At 36.1% G+C, this 17,654-nt stretch overlaps 1 protein-coding gene and 1 long non-coding RNA gene across 8 annotated transcripts in view; one reads left to right on the top strand and one right to left on the bottom strand.

Moving 5' to 3' along the window:
* Window positions 1-204: 204 nt before the first annotated feature.
* LOC111866430 overlaps window positions 205-17,654 on the top strand; it is a 42,285-nt gene continuing 24,835 nt past the window's right edge. For 4 of the 6 annotated variants that reach the window (XR_002843140.2, XR_002843141.2, XR_002843143.2 and 1 more), the window contains exons 1-2: window positions 9,321-10,351; window positions 14,205-14,408. This is a non-coding gene — a long non-coding RNA (uncharacterized LOC111866430). Of the gene's footprint in view, window positions 1,922-9,320; window positions 10,352-14,191; window positions 14,409-17,654 lie in introns of those variants that run through there. The other 2 variants (XR_004513214.1, XR_004513213.1) reach the window with 2 other exon arrangements.
* Window positions 1,987-16,651, bottom strand: LOC111866428 (ankyrin-3). Of its 2 annotated transcripts, none has more exons than XM_023855377.2 (6): window positions 16,413-16,651; window positions 9,029-9,312; window positions 5,278-5,599; window positions 4,862-5,105; window positions 3,139-3,377; window positions 1,987-2,609 (listed from the first exon to the last, which is right to left on the bottom strand). In XM_023855377.2, the coding sequence occupies exons 2-6, from the start codon at window positions 9,304-9,306 to the stop codon at window positions 2,295-2,297; spliced, it is 1,398 nt and encodes a 465-aa protein (XP_023711145.1). In that variant the 5' UTR covers window positions 9,307-9,312; window positions 16,413-16,651; the 3' UTR covers window positions 1,987-2,294. The 2 variants fall into 2 exon arrangements, with proteins under 2 accessions (XP_023711145.1, XP_023711146.1); XM_023855378.2 differs by having other exon boundaries at window positions 9,029-9,298; window positions 16,413-16,649.

Raw genomic sequence — 17,654 nt, 5'->3', positions numbered from 1 at the left:
TGCAGAGCGTAAGCGTGCATTCAGCAACATGAACAACATTATTTCAACCATCTGAAGCTCGATGCTTTTAAAATCAGCATCTAGTTTAATGTTTATTTCATCAGTGGGGCCCCCTCTTAGTGCTTTCGATGCAGAATATTATGTAAAACAATGGCTAAAGAAAGGACGTCGACATGCAGATTACCAGTCTTGCGCAGCCCCAGCAGATAGAAGATCAGTGACTTCAGAAAGCAATGAAAACATCTGGAAAATATTCTAAAGATAAGTACTCGTAATGCATGTGTGACTTTATTTTAACGCATGCCATTTAAACTACTGTAATATGTTCATAGGTCTTAGATGGAACACAGACTATATACATCACTTGGTATATTTTCATAATTTATGTCTGTGAATTAAAAGGGGAAAAGCATCCCGGTTATATTTTCATTCCACCTCAAGCACTGCAAATAACATAACGAAAAAAAAAATACAATAGCTGGAAGTACAAAATTTTGTGTCAAATGAATATTTTGCCAAAAACGTAATAAAATTATTAATGAAATGCGAGTTCGTGTTTGTACAAAAGCAAGTAAAAGACACTTATGTAGATCAAATAGCCTTGGATGTAAACCACAGACAGAAACACTCACACAACATTTAGGCCTACGTGGCAAAAATTGCGCAGTTGCACCGCAAATTCAAAGAGAGGAATGATGCTTCTCCTCACTTTCTATTGCTGCAGATGTTCCAATGTTTGCTGTTTCCATCATTCACATCATGTTGTGTTCTTTCTTGGGTGAATTCTTTTATGTTATTTCAGAGTTATACAAATATTTTTTTATGGAAATGAGACCATAAATGAATGGAGTGGCAGAGATTTTCAGAATAGTTGGGAAGTATGATGGGGTGTGATTGACAGAAATGGAAAAGAGTTGTACATTCTCTGTACTGACAGTTCAGTGTTTAGTGCTTCATCTATGCAGCAGCATTATAAAAGTACACATAAAATTATTCTTATGAAAATATAGAAGAAGAAGAAGAAGAAGAAGAAGAAGAAGAAGAAAACGGGAGTTCATACCAATTGCTCTGAGAACCAATTTAACATATTTTTTAACAGACTACAGTCTGTCGCATTTTTCTTTGAATGTACAGAGTCTTCCTCACCAAATAGCCTGGCTGTCTGATTGTCGACTTGTTTGTCGCAATGTTAGCAATCACCCCCCAAGAGAATGGAGTTTAAATTCAAGGCTGATTTGCCACACAGTATGAAAACAGACATGTATTTCTAAAAAAATAAGTTGTTCAGGAAAACCATCATACTATATGCTCAAAATGCTTCAATGCCACTATCCTGTGCATAATTAAGAATATTGCAGATTTTCAGTAATGTTATTAAATTTATAACTGTCTGGCTATAAGTAGCAGTGCTGCATGGAGTTTCAAGTAACTCAATAAGATTAAATTATGGTGGTCATATCAGTATGAAAAGGCAAGTACTTAAATCTGTTTTGTTACAGATTCTTGCTCATTTCCTTCAAACCATGTTTTGATTTCATCATACTTCAGTCCAAGAGCCTGAGTTTTGGGAAAATACAAGTATTATTATAATAAGGTAATTTCAAAAGCATCAAGTGGGCCCAAGGCAGATCAATATCATTATACTCATACATTGCACTACAGTGGAGCTCCAGTTTATAGCAACTTCTGGTAATATGGTATTAATTGGATGAAAGATAAGTGAAAAAAAGACCATTAACTGGAAGCATGAAATGCTGAAGAGGAATGTTTGGATGGCTGTGGCTGAGGAGATCAAGGCTTGAACTGAGCTGTAGTGCAAGGAGGAAGGAAGAGGAGAATGTGTATCACTTATTAAGACATTGTGGATTTGGAAATAAATGATTGGGTTCAAATGGAACAGGGATTGGAATGGAAACAGAAGGTGAGATAATGTCTGAAAATAAAAGGAATTTATTCTTAATATGCATTAAAAATTAAGACTCCAAATTCAGTAATATGTTTCAATTTTATTTGAAGTACAAAGTTAAAATAATACTTGTGTTTGGAAGGGGTATAAGAATAATACTTATTGCAAAATATGAAATTAAAAGTATCAAGCTTCTGACACTGTTACTTTTTACATTAGAATCATCATTCCAAATACCATTAAACAACTGTTTCTTAAGTTATAAAGGTATAAAAATACTTCATGTTCTCTACATTCTAATAAAAATTATTATAATTGATACTGATATTAATCAGTAATATGAAAGTTTCTTTTCTGTGATCAGTCAATGATTGTATCTTGCAATATTTCAGCTGAACTCATACATGAGGTATCGATGGAGGATAGTAGGCAGAGGTAGTTGGTCTACCATATGTGGCAATTTCTTGCCAAGTTGTCTACGTAGGAACAGCCTCACCTGATGGCGAAGTGACAGAGGCTGTGTTGAAGACTCTACTAACAACTGCTTTTGTTCCTCATTCAGTAACGAAGAGCGTCTAATCATGCATAAGTCAAAGCTTTCAGCTGCTTCTACCAGTGTTGTAAACAGCGAGGGATAATTAGACAAATTCTGCAATGAATTGAGTATCCCATGTGGATCACGGAACTGCGTCTTCATGACAACCTGTAGGATAAGATCGAGATAAATTACATGTTTCCAAGCAGTTTTGTATTGATTTCTCAGTAATGCTGTATCAATTATTAAGATTATTTAGAAGCAGTGAATGTGAGTTATGACAGAAACAATAATTAATATATAGTACATAAACATAACTGGGAAGATTGACTAATAAAATACTGATGGAATAGCTCAATCATAATGTGACTATGGATTGGACAACTTGGGTTTTTTATTTCCTGCAGGGACAGGGTTCCATGTCCAGACAAGGTGAGGTCCACCCAACCTTCCAGCCAGTAGATACTAGTTATAATTTTATTTTTCTTCCCAGACTGACTGTACAAGAAAATGTGTGCCAATACTGTTCTGCACTTGTAAATTTTAGTATTTGTAAAAGTATGTAAGTGTGTTTTACTGTACAAGTTTCTGATAATTTACTGCTTTTTGCTCAAGTGGCTGTATGCACTGGGTAGCAAGGTGCTGAGAATTAAACCTCCAGCATGAGTCACAAAATCAATAATCAACTACCAATTACCTTTGCCCCAAAACGCAGAAGCAAGTGAACAATGGCAGGACACGGCTCTTCATTTGATTCTATATACTCTGCAAGCACAGGCCGCAGTGGAGGACCCTCATCACTCTCCACTACCATATTGGGGTCAGCACCGGCAGACAGCAATAAGTGCAACAACTCAAGCCGATTAGGGATGTTGTCAGCACATACCACATGCAATGGTGATCCAATTATTGGGGAGCTTGAGTTGACATTTGCTCCTGCAAAATATATTTCTGGCTGCAGCTAACAGCTGTACTCTTCATACACAGTTCTTGTCATTTTTTGATTTGAACAGCCTAGTCACTTTTGTCTATATAATAACATGCAAGATACAACTAACACATGAAAGAAAATTTGATTTTGCCTGAAGAGTTTTTAACCCTTCCTTATTCTATTATGAAAGAGAGACTTGAAAATATCATATTGTATGTACGCATGTACATCTGTCATTCCACATGGATTACTGTCATAACAATTTTCAAACAAAGGCCAATTGCTGTGAAACTTAGCATGATGAACATTCTATTGAAGGAAATCACATCTTCATACTTCTTAATTACTGTCATTAAGTATACAAAACTAAAACGAATTGAAAAGTTTCCAATGTAGCACTAAGCAGCTTTGTCACAGATTATGCAAAATATGTTGAACATATTTTTATATCAAAGGCCAACAGTATTAACCTTTGAGTTGACATTTGACGTCTTTCAGGTATCTGCAGTTTATACCACCTGAAAAAGCTCAGGTTATGTTGATATGAAAGAAAGCAGAATGAAAGCTTTAATCACAGTTCTGAAAGCTACAAAAATGAGTTAGTTAAATCATATTCCATGGCATTAAATGGCTCCTAGAAATTCATATGACCATTTCAGAATTAATGACTCTATTAAATTAAATGAGTATAAAACTGAAGTAGAACTGAATGATCTAATGGTGTGTAGTGTTTAATGGTATTTTTTCTGTTTAAATCTTGGCTCAGAGACTAGGTATCCTGATTGAGGACTTCATGATTTTCCTCCATCCCTCAATGGAAATGGCAGAATATCATCTTAAAATAGACTATCTGTGCTTATTCTTTTTTCCTTTTCAATTCACCACTCACAGTCACTATATAACCCATGCAGTATAGTATCAACAAACAGTATAGTATCGTTGATATTAAATACCAAGAAAAATGGAACAGCATACTGAAGAGCTTTATAACTTGTAATATTCTCCAAGTATAATTAGAATGAAGTCAAGGAGGATGAGGTTGGCATGGCATGTAGCATGAATGTGAGAGAAGAGAAATGCATATAGGATATTGGTGGGAAAGCCAGAAGGAAAGAGCCACTGGGAAGACCAAGGTGTAGGTGGATGGACAATATTAATAAGGATCTTAGAGAGAGGAGATGGGATGGGATGGATTGGATTGATCTGACTCAGGATAGGGACCAGTGGAGGGCGGTTGTGAACACGGTAATGAACCCTCGGGTTCCATAAAATGCTGGGAAGCTCTTGAGTAGCTGCGCAATTGGCGGCTTCTCAAGAAGGGCTCAGCTCCATGAGTGAGTGAAGAAGGATGGACTCCAGTAATATGATGTTCATAACAAGTACTATAAATACCAGCAAACAGGCTCAAAAGTTATGGGGAGAAAGACAATATATATATACACAATAACATAACACCTACAAATACCACATTGCAAACAGAGGCCCTTACCTGCTGCAAGCAGCAGTTTCACAAGATCTATATCACCCTTAAGTATGGCAAGGTCAAGTGGTGTTGGCTTCTGGTAGTCAGGTGGATAGTTCACCCTGGCACCCTGCTTTATTAGGAGATTGACGGTTGCCAAATTGCCTGATAAAACAGCATAGTGCAGCACAGTGCGATAATCATGGCGGGAATCTGTCATGGCATTCACATCTGCTCCAAAAGAGAGCAACAGCAGCACAGAATCCATCCCCTGAAAATAACGTTCTTGGTTATTTGAAAATATCCCATCTGATTTTTTTTTGTTTCTTCAGAGACTGTTTAAAGATGCTTTATCAACAAATGGGTTATTTATTAAGAGATCATATGTCATGAACAGAAAAGGAGAGCTAGGTCAAATCAGTTCAGCTGTTGCATAGATTTACCTGTGGAAGCCTTGCTGCCTTCATGAGTGGTGTGAGACCTGCCCTATCTCGAGTATCTGGATGGGCACCAAATGTCAGCAAAAGACGCATAAATTCAAGATCGAGTGGAGACACAAGATTTATCTCAGAACCAAAAAAGTAGCGTTTGTTGGGGTCTGCCCCATGCTCCAGTAGCATGCGTGCAATATCTGCATGGCGGTTTCGAATTGCCAGCCGCAAGGGCTCGTCGCATATGGTGGTGCGAGGGAATGGATCATCAGTATCTTCCCGATAATCCACTTGTGCTCCCTGATGAAGCAGCAGTTTCACCAACTCTGTGTACCTGTAGAAAAATTGTTTCATGCATAAAATGAAAAAAAATAAAATCAATATTTTGGGAATACATGGTATTAGTCCTTTTTAGCCTGTCTTAGGTACTATATGGAACAGACTGAGAACATCTAAGCATATTGTAATAATTATTTATTTTGATTCAAGAGAGATAAAGCCACAATTTGTGGTCTTTACCTACTATTCTTAGTGTAGTCAGATTGACAAGTGTGTAATGAATTCTTCAATGAAATTGCAGTTTTGTTAATTTTCAGTGATTTTGATATTAGTTCACTGAAGTAAAACAAAAATGTCACTCCTTATACAGCTTGTGATGAACTCTTGTGGCAGATATGAACAATAACCATAAAGAGCAACATTTAAATCTATCATTCACAAAGCTAATCAAGAATACATTACATTTCTCTTGTATTTCATTGAACATTTCAGGTAAGGATGACAGGAATAGATGAATTTTTATGGATAATAGTAGTTTTCCAAACTGCGAAAAACATAAAATAATGAGCTTATTATTTAGTTTTTTTGTTCTATTGTTGGACTGTTGTGGAAGATGTAAATGCTAGAATTTCCAAGGCAGAGAAACATATGGCATTTATTGTTCATGAATTCACAGTTTCTCCATCATATATCATAGAAAAAATGAATATTCTAATAAGATCTCTAAATTATGCCATGTGCTATTATTTTTTTGTAATTGCCATTTTTAGAATATTTTTCTGATATTGGCATCATGTTACATAGATTATATTTGATCGACATAAACCAAAATCAAATTCTGACTAAAACTTGTGGTGTAGACTGTGAATACCAAATGTAATAATCTATTCATGAAGATAGACAGAAGTGTGGACATAACATATTCTCCCCATTATGCATTTATTTTAAAATTTTTGTGCAAAGATTAGTTACACATGCATACAAATCTTAGGGCATTTCCTTGGGATGGATGTGAGAAATTTTACTTAGGTTAAAGAAATATGATAAGGACTAATTCTATAATATAAGATCTTGAGTAGCTGCTAGTCATTCAGTTGAGTAAGAAATTCTTTGATTTTAAGGACCATAAAGGTCCATTCATGTATTCACAGAAATCAATGACTGAACCCTAAACTGATCCAGGTGGTGCACAGGGTTAGTAATGATGCATAAAGTTTGGTTATAATAAATTATTTATATAAATTTCATTCATAAATATTTCATTATATTCAACTAACTCCATGGAGAAGAGTTATTCTTGAGAACCTAATAGTTACTGAGCTAGTCAAGAAATTCCTTGCATTTTATGGCATCAAAAGATTGATTGTTATGTTCATGAGAGCTCATTAATATATTTATACATTTTTAATAGGCGGAAGAAGCAAGAGACGTCTGATGAAAACGTATGGTTGAGCAAGGTTGAATATAAGTGATTGTGCAATGAAATTAAATGATGTGGAAATTATTCAAGAAAGAAGGGGAGGTAGAATGGTTTGGCTTTGCATAATAAACCACAGGCTTACGTGAGTCAGGAACTAATCTTGGCTAGAATGTAACTACTTTCAGAATAATGCTAAGTGTGTGATATAATTTGACCCAATTCCACCATATGAGGTCTTCTTTTAATGTTTACTGTCACTCAACTTTTAAGGAAATTCCCTGTTTCAGAACTGAAGATTCATTACCTTGTCCACACATATCCACAACTGGGCCCTTTCCTGATCCACTAATTTACATCCACACCTTCAATCTCATTTTTCTATAATTTACTTTAATATTAGCTTTGAGGTTTTCCAATCAAACTTTGGTATGTATTTCTCAAGTCCACAGACCATGCTATAATATGTCAAGCCCATGTCATTCTTCATTTAATTACCAAAACAATATAAGACAAAGAGAAAAAATTGTGAAGCCCAACAATATGTGATTTTTTCCATAATAATGTTACTTCCATTTTCATTGACTCAAATGCTCTCCTCAGCACCCTGCTTTCAAACATTTTAATCTATGTCCTTCCATTAGAGTGATACCAAACTTCACATCTACATAAAGCAAGTGGTAAAATTATGGTTCAGTCATTCCAATGTTTACATTTCTAGATAGGACATGGGAAAATAAAAAAAAATCGTTTTGATTCGTTATTATTATTCTGAAGTCCTTGATTAAGTGGTAAGTTACAAGAATAAAATACAGTCAGCACATTCATAAGACTTTCATTTGGAGGGGAATAGTACTTGATTATGCACCATGACTGTTGTAAAGTAATCTAATTATACTGAACCTCAACACAATTTAATAACTTTCAGGATAATTCCTGAACTAGATAAAATTATCAGAATCATTTATTTCTCCAAGATAAAATATATTATAATGCTGTTTTATGACATGCCCACTTACACAATTATGATTACGTTCCCCACTATAATGTTAAATGTAACTGCTAGTTTGCAGTTTCTTTTGTTTTAACATGTTTTATATATGTAATAAATAGCAGTTGTCAAGGAATTCAGATCAGGATGTTCTCAATTTTATACATGTGTTTCTAAATTCCCCAATCAACTCATATTTCTTAGGTCCAATACAGGCAACTTTAAACTAACACTGCTCTTCTCTGCATATAGTTGGTTAAACTGCTCACATTTCTATTGCAGTTTATTACAATTATGACGTTTTTCATAGAATTTCACAGCACTGCTAAATTGTTGTATATACAATACATAAGTAACAAAGAAATTTCAATGCCATCCAGTCCTTTTGGACCTGTATGTACATCCGAGAACTTGATTTCTATATAATTTTGTATGTTAGGAGCCATGATACTAAGGTACATAAAGTGATACATTGCTGTCTGTTATCCCTGCAAAGGTGTTAGCATTTTTCTCTTTATCACCATGTCCAGACTGACCCTGATGGCCAAACAGCATCCTATTTATTTATTAAATGAGGATGCAGAATGAAGATGACCACCTCACTTTTAACTAGCACTGGGGTTAAAACTGCAGGATGTTGCACGTTTACATATGTACATCTTCATGCCACAGTGCTTAAACCCAGTAATAATTTTACCTTTAACACTTTATCTGATATTAGTATATTAGTTTCAAATTCAAACTGTTAAATAAAAACAATTTACAAAAATATGCAGTGTTAGTGGAGAGTAACTTCGACAGAATATATTTATTTATACTAATTCCTGTGGAAAATTTTATTTCAATTGCTTCCCAACTTCAGTTTTCTTAATCACATAAGATTACTTAATGAAGGCTGCATTTTCCTTAGTAATTTTCTTGAGACATTATCTATATCTATATTTCTTTTCTCTTTTTCTCTTTCACTGTCTCAAAATTGAAGAAGCAGAAGACCACCTTTATTCTGTCAGAGATAGAGTTTTACTTTTACAAAATTTTAAGTTTGATACAAAGCCTTGTGTCCATCATGTACTCACCCATGTTCAGCTGAGAGGTGCAGGGCTGAATAACCACATTCATCCCTGGCATTAATGTCACTCCCTCTAACCAACAGCAACTGAGCAGCCTCCAAATAGCGCTGCCAGACAGCATAATGCAAGGGTCGAAGACCCTGTGTGACAGGCTCATTGACCTTGGCCCCACACGCCAGCAGTATGCGGATCTCATCAAGTGGGACCATGCGGATAATGCTGTCTGCCAGTTCCCGCTGCAGCGGATTGGTGATACATTCCGTTGGCATTTCAATTCTGTGCATACAAATCTGTGCACATCAACTAAGGAACCGAACACTAAAGAGAAATGTTACATCACTGTGCATTGCATTGTTGCGGCAATTCCTCCTTATTCTAAATAGAAGAGACAGGCTAGTAAATCTTAGAACACAATATTTTGTCTTATGCTGAATCAAATATTGGAATTTGATGACCATCTCAATAACAATCTCAAACTAGGCTCAGTTACTAATGGTTCACTATATGTACTTCAATTTGCCTAAAGTGGCTACCCCATGTTCATTCACTAGCTGATAGAAATATACAAGTCTCTAATATATTAAAGTTTATTCATGTTAAATATCTAACATAAAATTCTGCAGACCTGTTTATGTAAGAACAGAAGTGGCATATTGGAAAGCACTTTTTGATGATGCAGATATAGAAAACATTCATTTCTCTCTGTTGTCTTCCTATGATCACAAGGCTTTCTATATCCTAATAATGTACATGAAGTATAAACTATTTAGAAACTTTGAGTACCAAATGTATTATAGGATGTTATGAACCTTTGTCATAAAAGTTTAGTTCGGTCTGGATAAGATGTTCAGGAATATTTTCTACTAAAATGTATGATTTATGAAGGGAATATACAGTCTTCTTTATTTTAGTTAAAACTATAAGTGGACAGTTCTCCTTTCTTCTATAACCTTAGCATGCTCTATCTTTGTCACAGAGAGAAAAATACAAGAAAGCCAGTTGTTACCATTATAGTTTTTAAGCCATGTGGATCATTCACCTCTACACCTGTTAATTGTCCCACTGCATATGTATGATTCTATTTCCAATACAGCATTGCTGAGTTGGAGGATCTGTATTTATAGCACCAAGGCCAGCCAACAGCTGTAGGGGGGAGGGGCTGAGATTACCCATGGACTATGTCAGCAGCAGGAAGACTAGCACTCAACAAAGCATCTTATATTGTCATAAACAGACGTCTGTCAATTGGCAACAGAGTTCAAAGTCATTGGCAAACTGGGAAGAAAACTTCACATGCAGTCATGGCCATTTGGCATTATGGTATATAAGGTAAGAGCTGCAAGAAAATCTAGAAGTTGAATTGTTTTGTACATTTATAATCTTATGGCATAAGAGCCATCTGCTTCATACTGCAGTGGCCAAATAAATGTAGTTAACAGAAAAGTCCTGATTGAAAATAAGGATGCTGGTACCTATATGTGGAATGAGGAACACTTTTAGGGGTTTTCAAACATTCAAAATGAAACACCCATGTACACATGAACATGCATGCGCATGCATGCACACAACATGTGCGCGCATGCACCCCCCCCCACATACACACAAAACATATTCATTTGGGAAGCTATATTAATGCACATTTGAACATGTTTGTTAAAGTTTTCAATTTCTTTAACTTCTATGGTTTATGAAAGAGATACAGGTACAATGCATTGTAGCATGCACCAGAAAACAGCTTAGTGTCAGTATATTATGACATGTAATCCCTACACACTGAATGCTGTTTACATATCTGGTTTTCTAGTTGAGGTTTTTGCCGTTTTCATCAACTGACAAAGTGTAGTAATATAAATCAAGACATGCGAAACCTGTACACACTGCACATGAACACTGCTAAGATTGAATGGTTTATCAGTTACATAATGATGTTTCATGCACCACTGCGAAAGATGTGTGCAAAATTATTGAAGGTAAGATGAAAAGAGTTTTGAATTGGTCATGACATCTATCAAGGAGCATCCATAAATTTGAATCAAGAAACTGAAAAAAATTCTTGATCATAAATTCTAGTTCTAGAATCAGAAGATTACCAAGTATCTTTCAAGCGTAAATAAACTTTTTAACATTGACCTGAACTTAATAATTACCTATAAAAACAAAAATGTCTGAAAATCACAAACTGAACATTGAAATAATCTTATTCTAAATACTGTGGTGCATAGACCCATTGCTAAGCAATGACTCTGTAAATAACTACCGTTTTTTGCAACGGCTCGGTAAACATATTCCCGAATAAATGCATGTGGAACAATAGAGTCACTTTTGAAAACGGAGTGTTTTATGTGTGGTCCTTGCCCAGATGTTATAAGCAAGTGACAAAGTTAGTTCAGTTGAGAGTATTATCAGCCAGCTGGCAATGGCATGAGCAAAGAACCTGAAGAATCTCCACTATTGAGAGCTGTTGCTAAGCAATGACTAGGGAAGACTATAAAAGACTGAGACTTAGCATGTTGTAGTGATGTGTGAATTGTATAGATCAGCAGTGCTATAATTGCTCGTATTTATGAGTCATGTGTATAAGCAGTAAATAAATCCATTCACCAACCCAAAACCTGTCTATAGTTGATTGATTGATTGATTGATTTATTTAACATCCATAACTGTTACATTATGTACAATTGGACAAGTCAGTTTTATAAAAAAATATATGAGATTAAACATCACATCAAATGACTAATAATATAAAAAACCAATAGTCACTCACACATGGGACAACTTGTGTCAGAAGTGGGATGGATTGGAGAAAGCAAAAACAGAGGCCACCATAAAGGAATTAAGGGCCGGCCAAGAGCCCCTAAAAGAGGAAATGCTCGCCAAGTTTTATGTCCATCACGAAAGAATGAGGCCAGAATTGACTCCCAGCTAGAGAAAATGAAGGCCTGTCCAGGAAAGAGAAAACCATGGATTTGGGAGGAGGGAGCAGTGCGAGCAGTTGGAGAGTAAACCCTGTGAGGAGGAGGAGGGTGAGACCGATCACAGATGTTACTAGCACAGCCTTCAGAAGAGAAGAAATGACAGTACACTTGTAGGCCATTTGGGATGAATAGCCTGAAGGAGGGAGTGATGTGGTGTATAGACCCGTTGCTAAGAGGCGAGTCTGACCGTTTCTGGACAACGGCTCAGTAAACACATTCATGCAGCAACGAATGTGCATGCAATAATAGAGTTACTGTTGGAAACGGCGTGTTTTAGGAGCAGTCCATTCCAAGATGTTACCAGGACAGTTTGGAGCAAAAATTAAGTTCTGGAATATTCACTGGACAGTAACGATGTGAGCACAGAAGCTGAAGAATCTCCAGTGTTAGAAGCCGTTACCAGGAATATGCTAGTGGAGACTGTAACAGACTGAGAAAGCTTACTTGTGCTGTAGTGATTTGTAAAGTGCGGAGATTAGTGATGGCACCGTAATTATTTGCAGTTACCGTTTGTAAGTGGTCAACAGATCCGATTACCAATCCAAACCCATCTACAGTCACTCTTAACACACAACCAATCCAAAACCCATCTATAAGTCACATATACCCCCCTACACATAACAGTATCAACTGCTGAATCAAGAACCTGTATTACTATGCTTTTGTGTATTCTGTATACCTCATAGATCCATAGCCACATTAGATTGTCAAAATAAAATATTCTTACAGCATTAATAGATTTGTTATTGTAAAACATGCTCAGCATCTTCTTGACAGAGAACTGTATGCATCTATTTCACACATTTGTGTGCATGTTCAGAAATATATCAGCAATTTTGTACCAGTAACTCACTCATTCACTCACTCATTAATGCAAATGTATAAAACATCACATATCTCTTTAGAATATTAAAACAATTATGGGATTTGGTAAATTTTTTAATTGCTAGTGGGGTGGGACTAAGTCCCTTGTACTGCGGCCACTTCTGGCCTATTGTACCAGCCCCAGATGATAGGTGAGGGTGGAGCAATTGGTGGAATGAAGATTGGCAGGGGAAACCGAAGTACTCGGAGAAAACCTGCCCCAGTGCCACTTTGTCCACCACAAATCCCACTTCACCAGACACGGGATCGAACCTAGGCCGCCGTGGTGAGAAGCTAGTGACTAACCGCTTGAGCTATGGTGCGGCCTCAATGGATGTGGTATATCATATCAGGAAGATTTGAAAAGTCAGAGAAATACTGCAGCACACATGACAGCAGAATTGAATATTCATCCTGATGATCCTGTTTCCACAAAAACTTCCTGAAGTGATCTTCACAAATTAAACATCCATGGTAGGGCTGCAATTGCTAAACCTCTGATTAATGGAAGTAATTCTCAGATGCATAAATGATGGTGTCACGACCATTAAACATGGACCTCAGACAACTGGAAAAGCATGAGTGATATGGTCATATGAGTCATCCTTCATGCTGTTCCCTACATCAGGAACAGTTTATGTTTGGAGCACACCCAAGGAAGCCTGCAGTCTGGAATGTCTGGTACCAGGGGAGGTTCTGTGATGGTTTGGGTAGCAATATTGTGATATTCTGTTGGTCTTATTATTACCCTTCATGGCCGAATCACTTCAAGGGAGTACGTGGACAAGTTGGGTAATCAGGTGCATCCCATCATCCAGATGTAATATCCAAACAATGATGGAGTTTTCCCAGATGACAATGCCTCCACTCACACAGCTGGAACTGTTTTCATGGTTTGAAGAGTATGAAGGTGAACTTCAACATCTCTGACCAGTACAATCACTGCATTTGAAAATCATTCTGGTCAGTTTTGGAGATGAGAGTGAGGAACAGATTCCCACCTCCAACATCTCTAAAGCAATTTGAAGACGTTCTTCAAGAAGAATGGTATAAAATTCTGCTACAGACTGTTCAGAACTTGAATGAGTCCATTCCAAAAAGGACTGCTACTGTATTGAATGCAATTCACTGTGTGAATGTTATGTTATTTTTGATGTGAGCTTGTTGATATTTGACATGTCCAATTGTAATTCTCTACAGCTATGGATGAAATAAATAATAATAATAATAATAATAATAAAGTTTGTCCAACACCATATTAATAATGAAATGTGTACAGTATCTGTAGTGTTTCCATTATTTTGCCCAACCATATTATATGAAAGTAAAGTTTCTGATTACAGTGAAGGTATTTGACATCAACGAAGAGACCTGCATGGTTAGAGACCACATGTGGTGGCATCAATTTGGCTCCCACTATTTACTTCTTGGAAGACAAAGAAGACGCCAGCTGCTGGATGCGCAATAAATGTTGCTGTGTGGCCAAGTGCAAGCACATGTTAAGGTGCCAGCTGATGCTGGCAAACTGCCAAGATCAGGAAATAAAGGTTGTACTGTGAAATGTCACAGCTACATATTGTGCACTCCAGTCAGAATTAAATGGAAATATCTTGATTTTGCCTACAGTTGCATGAGAGTAAAACAATTTTGGTTTCTTGCATTATAGCAGACAAAGAAATTCTTTGCAGTCTTTATGCATTCTTTATATGAAGTACTTAAAATAAATGCAAAGTAGGAAGGTCAAGATTTTATCATATCTGTGTTTAAATCTGCAGCTGAAATAGTGCTGTTACAAAGCAAAGATATCAATTACTTTATAGAAAAATGGACAGTGCTTTGTTGTTGGGTTTGAGGCTCCCAGTGACTATGAAAAGCACTATCATCTGAGTTGATTGATTTACCCTTTGACACTGAAGAAGCATGGTCATCTGAAATGTTGGTAAATTTGTACCAGAGTACATAGCGTTGCAACCCAGAAGTTAGTGCTCAACTGCTGTGTTTTTGACAGGCCCTAAAATTAATAAAGGATGATTTACCTAACAAAATTATCTGGATGAAACAAATCCTACCATTTGTGAAGAGCGTAATACCAAAGCAGGAAACTAACCATACCTATAAAATGTGAACTCCTGATTCCATACCTCTAGACTTTGACAAGTACAAAGACTGTTAACATTTCAGTGGGAAACTGTCAAAAACAAACTTAATCAAAAATATGTACGTTCAGTAATTTAATTTTTTTAGATGGCTACATTTGCAGTAAAATATTAAACTTGATAGAATAGCAATGTGCACTAAGTGGTGCTGTTATCCAGAGAAAATGTTGCAGCAAAGGCTATCTTAAAAACAAACTTAGACTAAAATAATGAAACACTTTTTCTTCAACTGGCAACCAAGTATCATAATGTCCATTGTGAAATTCACCACTAAACAAAAGAGATTCATTTCTTTCAGTCACAACTTGACCACATATAACAGTCAATGGTTTGTGGCTTGGCCCTCAGATAGAAAATAACACTGACAGGCACTTCATAAATTTCACTAATACGTATGTGTTATTTTTGCACTACCAAAAATACTAAATTTTTTTCCCCATACATATTTTGGAATTTTTCCTTTCATTAATCTGTATGACCTCAAATGCAATAAATGGGCAAAACTTTTTAAATAAACCTTTCCCATTTCTAGCCAGAGTTTTCACTGATAAACTTCCATTGATACACTCTTGTACATTAACTCATGATAACAATGAAAATGCATGCTATGAACAATGCAAATTGGTTTTCAATGAAGATCAAGAATGCAATGATCACTGAAGCATAAGTACCTCTCATTGCTGCCTGGCAGTTATATCCTACTAACAACAGTTACTTCTAAATAAGGACAGAAGAAAGACAGAATGGCACGTCTTAGGCATTTATATAATATTTGGATGGCAAAGTAGTAATGAGGATTATCAAATAATGTAAGAAAGATCTGGTCAGTGCCAAGTGTAGCCATACCTAACAGTACAAAAATATTGTGGCTCTAATATTTCCGTAAACAATGGAACATAACATATCTCATATAATGCATCATAATCGTTTTTGACACTGTTGCATAAGTACTCAGTTCATAACAACGCAACATATAAAGTGCTGTGCTGCAAATCAGTGAATAAAGTAACTATGTTTTGCTGTTGTTTCCAATGTATATAGAAAATTATTTACTTTTAGAAGAAAAATTATTTATACCATATGTAAGCCCAATCTTACTAATGAAGTAGAAATGAAGAATTCTAAAATTATTTTTATAAAACTATGTACAATTTCCTTTCATATGATGTACTGTCCAACACTACCATTTCAATTAGAAATATAAAAAACATGATAATTCGACATGATGAATAGAACTAATTTTAAAGTTTGTGGATGGATCTGAGGCAAATTAGGTAATAATAAGAGTAATAATAAATGTTTAGTTAAAATTATATCCTTATTAAAGAAGACAATTATGGGTCTGATAATTTCCTTCTGCAATGGGTACTGTATCATAAATCGTTATAGACTTACAATGTAGATAAAACAGGAGAAAACACCTGGTCACTGTATCCACAACTGCCACACTTTTCTGACTGGCTGCTACGCACAAAGCAATATATTTATAGCTGATGTAAGCCCAAGACGCAGGTTCCTTACCTCCCCACCAATCTGTCATATTGCCCTCTCACTCTTAATGCTGCTTGGGTTCTGTCTGTGGTGAATGCACTAAATTCAACAGCACTGTCAGCATTTCCTGACATCTATGAAAAAATACTGGGTTCATGTCCGCATCAGGATAATTACTCCATCCAGATGACCAGAGTTTAGCTTCTATTTCCATAGACATTGACCTTAGTATTTTTAGCTTTCTGTATAAATGATATAGTTGTCCATGTGCTTAAGCATCATGTCACGAAGGCACACAGAGTAAAAGGGAGTAAAACTAAAAGCAGCAACACTCATGGATGTCCTGACCAATTTCAACCCCAGGTTTACAGTCCCTCTTACTCATTGGGTAGGATGCTGGATGAGTCTTAGGTTCATTGTGACATGGTGGTAACAGAAACACCTCTGCCCCTGCAATGTGTAACATGAAGAACACTTGAAACGCTCATGCCATTCTCTTCCTCAGTCTGCTTGTTAGAACTCCAAAACCACTTGATGGATTTTGGCAATATTTGGCATGGCAAGTCAATATTAAAATTTAATTCACTTCATCGAGATATTTTCTTGGACTGTTGTTTATTTCATAGATTGGCTGTGTTTCCAGCTTCATGTTAGAGGAAGACACACCTGCTCTGTAAAGTCCATTAGATGGAGGTGATTTTTATTATTTGTAATGTGGGAGATTAAACATTCATACAGATCCCCTTTCATGACTTCATACATCCCCAAAAGAACTAAATCTGTAATAAGTATAGGTCGATGTTCTCAGAAAACCTATATACATACTGCCATAAGACTACCCAAAGGATTAATACCAAATTGAAACCATTAAATTCCCATTCCATCCAACTGCGAATAACCTTATGGGGCAGTATATGTGTTTTCTCTGCTTTTATAGCTGCAAATGCTGGGAAAGGGGTCTTAAAACAGGACAATAATTTCCATCCCTCCCTTAAATTCAGAATTCATTATAAACACACTTCTACTAATTTTATAGAAAATGGATCTGGCTAAAGAAAGAAACACATCTACAACTCACACCTGTACTTTCTACATATTGTTTGAACGAGAACCATAAATGAACATATAATGAGGAGACTGTTAATG

This window comes from Cryptotermes secundus, unplaced genomic scaffold (assembly GCF_002891405.2).
Source record: "Cryptotermes secundus unplaced genomic scaffold, Csec_1.0 scaffold271, whole genome shotgun sequence".
Lineage (NCBI taxonomy): Eukaryota > Metazoa > Arthropoda > Insecta > Blattodea > Kalotermitidae > Cryptotermes > Cryptotermes secundus.
The sequence above is the reverse complement of the archived record's forward strand: the minus strand, read 5'-3'. Positions and strand labels throughout refer to the sequence as shown.

Excerpts from the sequence above, each read along its gene's own strand:
- LOC111866428 (XM_023855377.2), bottom strand. The coding sequence starts at position 9,306 with ATGCACAGAATTGAAATGCCAACGGAATGTATCACCAATCCGCTGCAG. Across the intron at positions 3,378-4,861 it reads GAAACTGCTGCTTGCAGCAG|GAGCAAATGTCAACTCAAGC; the intron begins GTAAGGGCCTCT and ends TATATTTTGCAG. Across the intron at positions 2,610-3,138 it reads TTCTGCGTTTTGGGGCAAAG|GTTGTCATGAAGACGCAGTT; the intron begins GTAATTGGTAGT and ends CTTATCCTACAG.